Below are 8,595 nucleotides of genomic sequence, written 5' to 3'. Positions count from 1 at the left end.
CGCCATCTCCTCCATTTCCATCTCCTCCATTCCCTCTCCATCTCCTCCGTTTCCATCTCCTCCATTTCCATCTCCTCCATCCCCTCTCCATCTCCTCCATCTCCCTCTCCTCCCTCTCCCTCCCTGGACACTCTTCCCGAGCAGCAGCAGGGCTGTGGGAATGAAGGGCTGCGGGCCGGGACAGTGATGGATCACGTTGTGTGTTTGTCATATCAGGTGCTCCCGGCACTGTTTTTCCAGGGACTAAAAATACATCCCATAACTGCGGAATAGGTCCCGAGCCGCCCCTGGCTGCACTGATGGATGTGCCCAGCCCTGGAAAGCGCCGAATTCCTTCGGTTTCCATCTCCGGAGGAAGTGTCTGGGCCCCAGCAATGAAAAACATCGGAGTTTTGGCATAAAATAGTAAAGGGGTCCATAAAAAAAACCAGATCCCTACGGATGCGTCAAGGATCGTTGGGTAAATCGTGGAATTACGGGATGGTTTGGGATGGAAGGGATGTTCAAACCATCCCATTCCACACCTCCCACTGTCCCAGGCTGCTCCAGCCCGGCCTTGAGCACTGCCAGGGATCCACAGCTGCTCTGGGAATTCCATCCCAGCCAGGAATTCCCAGTTCCCAGTCTCCCACCCATCCCTGCCCTCTGGCACTGGGAGCCATTCCCTGTGTCCTGTCCCTCCATCCCTTGTCCCCAGCCCCTCTCCAGCTCTCCTGGAGCCCCTCCAGGGGCTCTGAGCTCTGCCTGGATCCTTCCCTTCTCCAGGGGAACATTCCCAGCTCTCCCAGCCTGGCTCCATGTTCCAGAGGGAATAAATTCTCCATCCATCAATATTCCCTGGTCTGGAATTCAGTCCAGCGAAGGGAGAAGATGCTGTCGTTCAAATTTCACCTTGGAGGACTCACGGAATTTTGGGGCGAGAAAAACCATCCCGTAATTCCAACAGGTGCCTGAACCCTTCAAAATAATTCCTGCAACAACCCTTTGACTGCAGAATTTGGGAATTACAAGTCTCAGGGGCTGGGATCTGGCTGGAGAAATTCGTCTGCCGGCGACAGCTCCGGAAACCCGATTTTGAGCCAGCAGCTCCCAAGCTTCACTCCGGAGCTGGCGCTGCCGGATTCTCTTCCAGAGGCGTTGGAAGAGCCCCGTGGGCTGTTCCCCGTGGGCTGGAGCAGTTATTCCCGATGGGATCCCATCCATCCATCACGGATCAAACAGGCCTGGGAGGAGGGGCAGCCCCGCTAATGAGCCGCTTGTTAATGATCATTAACGGGCTCCTGCTCCTGAGGGGGTCCCGCTGAATGTTGGGGTTTTTAAAGTGGGTTCCCAGCTGGATACTGGGATATTTCGAGGGATTCCCAGCTGGATATTGGGATATTTAGAGGGATTCCCAACTGAATGTTGGGATTTTTCAAGTGGGTTCCCAGCTGGATGTTGGGGATTTTAAGAGGGGTTCCCAGCTGGATATTGGGATATTTCGAGGGGTTCCCAGCTGGGTATTGGGATATTTCGAGGGATTCCCATCTCATTATTGGGATTTTCTGAGGAGATTCCCATCTGAATATTGGAATTTTTAGAGGGATTCCCAGCTGAATACCGAAATTTTTAGAGGGATTCCCATCTGAATATTGGGATTTTTAGAGGGATTCCCAGCTAAATATCAAAATTTTTAGAGGGATTCCCATCTGTCTATTGGGATTTTTCAAGGGATTCCGAGATAGATATTGGGATTTTTAGAGGGGATCCCATCTGAATATTGGGATTTTTCGAGGAGATCCCATCTGAATATTGGGATTTTTAGAGGGATTCTGAGCTAAATATTGGGATTTTTCGAGGGGATCCCATCTGAATATTGGGATTTTTAGGGAACATCCTTTCATTGAGAGTTGCCAGCCCCAGCGCTGCAGCACCCAGGAACGGATCCCTGGATTGGAATCCCAAAGGATTGGAACAATAAGCACTAAGGGCAAACCAGGAGCCTGGGACCGCCCTGCCCCTACCGAGGTTTCACTTTTTAGCTCCAAACGAACTCCGCGTGCAGATTTTCCTCACCGGAGCCGAGCTGCTCTAAAAATCCATGGGAATTTGGCCCGGAGTTGGAACGAACCCCCCACCCCTGGCGTGGCTGAGCGCTGCTTCCCCTCATCCCTCAGGACGACGATTCCCGACACGAGGTGGGGAGAGCGGAGAAGTCAAACCGCAGATCCATTACCCCGAGCGCGCTCCCGGGGCTCTCCGGAGGCGCCGGAAGCTCCGGGAGTGTTTTTTAATGATTTTTCTCCCGGCTGAGGCATCGATCCCAGCTCTCCAGAGGAGCTCCGGGAGCGGCCGAGGCGCCTCCGGGTTCCTCTCGGGAAGGATCCGCGGCGCTTGGGAGCCGGAAGGGTGAAATCCGTGACTGCTCTGCCCAGCCTGAATTCCTGGGGGGAAGCAGGTGGCCCTCGGATCCTTCCCGAGAGGTTTATTCCCAGGAGAGGGTTTTTTTCTGGGATTTTCCAGCTGGGAGCTGAGCGCTGAGGGGTGTGTGGCCTCAAGCTCTGCCCCGGAGCTGCTGGCGCTGGGATTTGATCCATAAAAATGATGGAGTCAGGAATTAGGGATTCAGGGAGCCTGAGGTGAGACCACTCCAAGGCTGACTCCGAGAAGGTCACGCTGGAGCTTTGTATGGCTGCACTCCAGGAGAATTCCAAATATTCCAGGGGGGACCTGCTCTGCTTGGGGCCGCAGGGGATTTTTTTGGGTGTCGTTCCCTCCAAAACAGCCCTAAAAAAAAAAAAAAAAAAAAATCCCAAACTTGTTGATCCCACAGATTCTTCCCGCAGCTTTCCAGATGTTTTCCTAAAAAGGACGGGAGCAGCTGGAAAATCTCTGTTCCCCATGAGGTTCCTGCTCCTCCATCACCCCAGAAATGTGGGATTGAGGTGATCCCAGAGTCCCAGAGGTTCTTCCTGCCCTTCCCACTCCCTGCCCACGGACAGGTTGCAAATATCCCATCTGTTCTCCGTGCCAACCCCAGATCCCCACGGGACAGAGAGGCCCAAATCCCATGGATGCACTGGGTGTGTCCCCACATCACCCGGCAGGAAAAACCCTTTTCCCAGCATTTCCCTGCCTAAAACGAGGGATATTTTTAGGGATTAGAGCCACAAACACTGGATTAGAGTGGGGGCACCAGGCAAGGAGGGATCTTGGACTGAGCCTGAAAATTCCACAATTTCAGGTCAGGACCAGGAGTTTGCCTTGGCTTGGAATTCCTGTGTCGGGAAAAGCTGTGGGTCCTGACAAAGGTTAATTAAAATGTGTTCCGCTCTAAGCGTTCCCTGTAATTAATGAAGCGTTCCTGATGAATTAACCCCCCAAAACTGCCCAAGCATTCCAGGATCCGGGAATGCTGGTGTTCTCCACAACACCACAAAGTATTCCAGTTAAACAGCTGGAAATGCTTTGGAACGACCGAATTTTTTATCCTGAAATTCCTCTTTTCCTCCTCTTCCTCTGGCACTAAAGGGTAAAAAAGAGGGGAATTTTGGGTCAATGTCTCCAGCCGGTTTCAGCCGGGATGCCTCGGGAACGTTTCTGTTCCGTGATTCCCGATCCAGGGTGTGTTTGTTCCCGGGAGAACAGGCAGATCTGTTCTTTGTCCTTCCCTAAGCGCGGCTGGAAATGAGGGATCGCTGCCGACATTCCTGCCGGGCTCGGGGAATTGATTCCAGCGGGGATGCTCTGCTTTGGCTCAGCCTCTCCCACAAGCGCCTCTGGCAGCTCCGGCTTTTTCCACCCCTTTCCCAGCCCAGCCGTAAATGGATTTCACCTCTCCCATCCCCAATTTCAACTCCCCGTAACCTCTCCTAAGAGCGTCCATGAAATTTCGGGAGCTGGGCCGTCTCCACCCCCGGGATAAACCGGGAAGCTCCAAAGAGCTTCCAGCGCTAAAACCACGGACAATCGATATCTCCCCGCAGGAATTCGGGTGTGATGGGAGCGATTTTCCCGCAGGCTGCTGGAGCCGCTCCGTCCCCATCCCGCTGCTGGGATTCCCACTCCTCCCGCAGCCGATGCGGATGCGCGGATTTATCCCCGGGAATGGGAGAAGCGGCTCGGGAAGATCCCCAGGGAGAAACCCAAATCCCGTGGGAGCAGCGGCTTCTCCCTCCCTGGAACGAGCCCGCGCGGGGTCACCTGTTGGTCCGGCTTTTAGCTGGGATCATAAAACCTGGATTTTGTGGTTTCCCAGAGCCGAAATTCCCGCTGTGTTCCCGGCCAGCGGGATGCAGCCGGGCTGGGCTGGGCTGGGCTGGGCTGGACGCTTTCCAGGGCCACAGCCGCGATCCAGGGGCAGGGACGCGATTCCCGCATCTCCCCTGGAGCAGGGATGCGGGTCCTGCCTTCATCCGGGCGCGGGGATCGGGACAGCGCTGGAAAAGCGCTGGAAAAGCGCTGGAAAAGGGAAGTTTTAGCCCGGCTGGACGGGGAAAGCTTCACCCTGGCCGCGCCCCGCTCCCATCCGCATCCCGGGACTCGCGGGAGGGAGGGAATGGGAAGGGGAATGGGAAGGGGAAGGAGAAGGAGAAGGAGAAGGAGAAGGAGAAGGAGAAGGAGAAGGAGAAAAGGAGAAAAGGGGAAAGGGGAAAGGGGAAAGGATGGAGGCGGGCGGAATAAGGAGCCCAGACCTGTTGCCATCACAGCACGCTTTACTTCGGCAGCCGCGGGCGGCGGGACGGGACCGGGATGAGCCGGGATGAGCCGGGACGAGCCGGGACGGGCGGCTCCGGTCACCCCGAGCATCTCCCGACCTCCGGCATGCATCGGCCCGAGGTTTGTCAGGAGGAAAAGCTCCAGGCCGAGCCCGCGGGTCCGCGCTGCGGTCAGTACGGCCCCACCACCACCGCCTCCGCCTCCTTGGACGGGCGGCGCTCCTTGGCCAGAAAGTTGATCATGCCCTCGGACTTGATGAGCAGGTTGCAGCCGAGGAAGAAGATGCCGAACACCACGGTGAGGGCCAGCACGCACATGACGGCGATCTGCACCACTCGCACGACGTGCAGGCTGCGCTCGTCCGCCGCCGCGCCGCTGCCGTCGGTCACCACGGAGGCGGCGGTGCAGCAGCGCAGCGCCCGCTCCAGCTCCAGCGCGGCGGCCCCGGCCCCCGCCAGCAGCCCCGCAGCCGCCGAGGAGCCGTTCATCCCTCCTGGGATCCCCGCCGAGGAGCCGTTCATTCCTTCCGGGAGTCCCGCCGAGGAGCCGTTCATCCCTCCTGGAATCCCCGGAGAGCCGTTCATCCCTCCTGGAATCCCCGGAGAGCCGTTCATCCCTCCTGGAATCCCCGCCGAGTCGTTCATCCCTCCTGGGATCCCTCCCGGGATCCCCGCCGAGGAGCCGTTCATCCCTCCCGGCAGCTCCGCCGCCGCCGCCGCCGCATGCAGGCGGCCCGAGCCGGGCCGGGCGGAGCCGTGCCGAGCTCAGGCGAGCCCAGCCGGGCCGGGCGGAGCCGTGCCGAGCTCAGGCGAGCCCAGCCGGGCCGGGCGGAGCCGTGCCGAGCTCAGGCGAGCCCAGCCTGGCCGCTCCGAGCTGCACCGCGCCCGCGGAGCCGCCGCGCTGCCCGCCCGGCACCGCCCGGCACCGCCCGGCACCGCCCGCTCCGACCCGATCCGACCCGATCCGACCCGATCCGACCCGGTCAGACCCGATCCGACCCGATCAGACCCGATCAGACCCGATCCGACCCGATCCGACCCGATCCGACCCGGTCAGACCCGATCAGACCCGATCCGACCCGATCAGACCCGGTCAGACCCGATCAGACCCGATCAGACCCGGTCAGACCCGATCAGATCCGAGGGGCAGCCGGGGAGGGACCGGGCTGGGCTGGGAGAGAGGGAGGGGAGGGGAGGGGAGGGGAGGGGAGGGGAGGGGAGGGGAGGGGGAGAGGGGAGGGTTTGTATGGGAGGGGAGGGGCAGAAGGGAGGGGATCAGGGCTGGGGACGGACGGAGGGAGGGTTTGGATGGAGAGGGAGAAGGAGACGGGTTTATGGGGGAAAAGGGTTTGGGGTGCGAAGGGGAAAAGGGAGAGGGGCTGGAGGGATGGGAAAAGGTCCGGGCGGAGAGCGGGGTTTGGGGGGACCGAGGAGGGGAAGGGGGAAAGGGAAGGGGAGCGGCTTTGAGGGGGATCAGGGAAAGGGAGAGGGCGGCGGTTTTGGGGCGGCTTTGGGAAGAGGGAAGAGGGTGCGGCATGGAAAAGGGTCGGGAAGGGGCTGGGAAAGGGGCGGGGAGGGGCACAGAGGGGCTGGGAGGGGCTGTGGGTGCGGCCAGGGGGGGATTTGGGGATCAGGAGAATGGGATTGGGGGCTTGGAGAGCTGGGATGGGGCAAGGCGGGGTGTGAGGGGCGTTCAGGGAGTGGGATTTGATGGGAGAAGCTTGGAGGGGGATTTGGGGCAGCGGAGGAATTCGCGGCAGCAGGGGAGCAGGATTTTGGCCCTTGGGATTTGTGCTGGGATTTGGCAAAGGGATTTCGGGGATGGGCTTTCCCAAGGGAGCGGGGTTTGGGAGAGCCTTTAGGGGAACGGGCAGGGATGCGATTCTGTGGCAGTGGGATTTCCCACGCGGGCTTGAGTGGGAGCGAGCTCTGGGCTGCGCCGTTCCCAGGGATTTTTTTTTTTTTGGGAAAACACGTTTTGGAGGAGGTTTCTGAGGCGATGGGATGCAGGGCCAGCCCCGGCACTGCGGGAAGAGCCGGAGCAGCCCCTCGGGGCCCTGTGGGCTCCGGTGGTTGAATCCCGCATTCCCAAAGTTCCGCCAGCTCAGTTTTCATGGAGCATCCAGCTCCAGGGGTTTTGGAGGCTCCCCGTGCTCAGGGGAGGGGACAGCCGGGGGTGACAGCGGGGACCCTGCATCCCCTGCATCCCCTGCATCCCCTGCATCCCCTGCATCCCCTGCATCCCCTGCATCCCCTGCATCCCCGCGGAGCCGCCCCCCGGGCACCCGAACTCGTCCAAATTCCTGGGATTGTTGGGAATTCCGGTCCCCCGTGGCTCAGGGGAGCGCCCGGCCTGGGGCCGCTCCTGGGAGCGGTTTCCCACGGTGATTTGGGAGGTTTGGGAATTCCCGGAGGGAGGCGGCAGCTCCCGGAGCCGCGGTTTGGGGGTGAACGCCGACATTCCAGCTCCTGGCATCCCCAGGGATGGGCGGCGCAGCCGGGCCCGAGCCCCGGCCCAGCCATGACTTGGGAGAATTCCTGGAGGAGAACGTGGATGCAGAGCTGGGAGCTGCGGCCGAGTTTAACCCTGCGCTGTCCTTCCCGAGCCGGGACGGGATCATCCCAAACATCCCCGGGGATCCCTGTGGGATCATCCTAAACATTGCTGGGGATCCGTGTGAGATCATCCCAAACATCCCCGGGGATCTGTGTGGGATCATCCTAAACGTTGCTGGGAATCCATGTGGGATCATCCCAAACATCCCAGGGATCTGTGTGGGATCATCCCAAACATCCCAGGGATCTGTGTGAGATCATCCCAAACATCCCCGGGGATCCCTGTGGGATCATCCTAAACATCCCCGGGGATCCCTGTGGGATCATCCCAAACATCTCTGTTGGATCCCTGTGGGATCCCTGTGGGATCTCTGTGGGATCCCTGTGGGATCCCTGTGGGGTCAGTGGCCCTGGGACAGTCCCTGGGGATTTCCTGGGATGCTCCTCATGGGAATGACCCTGCGGGGAGGCCACGCCCTGGAGGAAGGATGTTTTCCAAACCCATTCCAGCTGGCTCATCCTGGCGTGGCGGCTCGGGGTGGGTGACGCTCGGGACTCCGTGCCGGGGGAATTTTGGGCTCGAGGACCTCGGGGGCTTTTCCGAGGAAGCCATTCCACCATTCCACGATGGATCGGACGGAGGGTGCCAGCTGTGCCCGCGTCCCGTCCCCCTCAGGGGTGACAATTCCCGGTGGGATCATCCCTCTCCCGCCTCTCACCGGGGCCGTGCTGGCCCTGCCCCTCCCTCATCCCATGGGAACATTTGGTTTTCCCGCTGGAAGGAAAAGATGGGATTGATTCCACGGAGCCAAGGGAGCGCTGGCAGCTCCCGCGGCCAGAGGAGAGGCTGGAGGAGCTCCTGGAAGCGCGCACGGTTCCGTTTGGAGCGCGCTTCCCTCCCTCCTCAGCTCTGCCCTTGAGCTCCGCTGCTCCCGGCAGCTCCGCGGGAAAACGCGGAATGATCCCGTCCCCAGATTACGGCAGGAATGATCCCATCCCTAAATTATGGCAGGAATAATCCCATCCCTAAATTATGTCAGGAGCAATTCCATCCCTCGATTATGGCAGAACAATCCCATCCCTCACTTAGGACCGGAAGAATCCCATCCCTAAATTATAAGAGGAACAGTTGGAGGCAGGAAGGCTCCTGCTCCCTCCTCCTGTGTCCCACACATCCCAATCCCATTCCCCATCCCGATCCCATTCCCCATCCCTGTCCCACACATCCCGGTCCCGTTTCCTGACTCCCGGTGTCCCGCTCGGGCCCGGATCCCGGGATGCGGAGCGGGGCCGGGATTGCCGGGAGAGCAGTGACACCTAGTGACACTCGGGATACCGGGAT

At 60.0% G+C, this 8,595-nt stretch overlaps 1 protein-coding gene across 1 annotated transcript; it reads right to left on the bottom strand.

Moving 5' to 3' along the window:
- Window positions 1-2,702: 2,702 nt before the first annotated feature.
- Window positions 2,703-5,432, bottom strand: LOC120748137 (protein reprimo-like). Its single transcript, XM_040054207.2, has 2 exons — window positions 4,674-5,432; window positions 2,703-2,766 (listed from the first exon to the last, which is right to left on the bottom strand). Exon 1 carries the CDS (start codon window positions 5,385-5,387, stop codon window positions 4,869-4,871), a length of 519 nt encoding a protein of 172 aa, XP_039910141.1. The 5' UTR covers window positions 5,388-5,432; the 3' UTR covers window positions 2,703-2,766; window positions 4,674-4,868.
- Between the last annotated feature and the right edge of the window lie 3,163 nt (window positions 5,433-8,595).

The sequence above is a fragment of the Hirundo rustica genome, unplaced genomic scaffold (genome assembly GCF_015227805.2).
Source record: "Hirundo rustica isolate bHirRus1 unplaced genomic scaffold, bHirRus1.pri.v3 scaffold_592_arrow_ctg1, whole genome shotgun sequence".
In the NCBI taxonomy this organism is placed as follows: domain Eukaryota; kingdom Metazoa; phylum Chordata; class Aves; order Passeriformes; family Hirundinidae; genus Hirundo; species Hirundo rustica.
Note: the sequence above shows the minus strand (reverse complement) of the source record. Positions and strands in the feature narration are given on the sequence as shown.

What these genes read in the sequence shown, in the direction of transcription:
- LOC120748137 (XM_040054207.2), bottom strand. Translation starts at nt 5,387, where the DNA reads ATGAACGGCTCCTCGGCGGGGATCCCGGGAGGGATCCCAGGAGGGATG.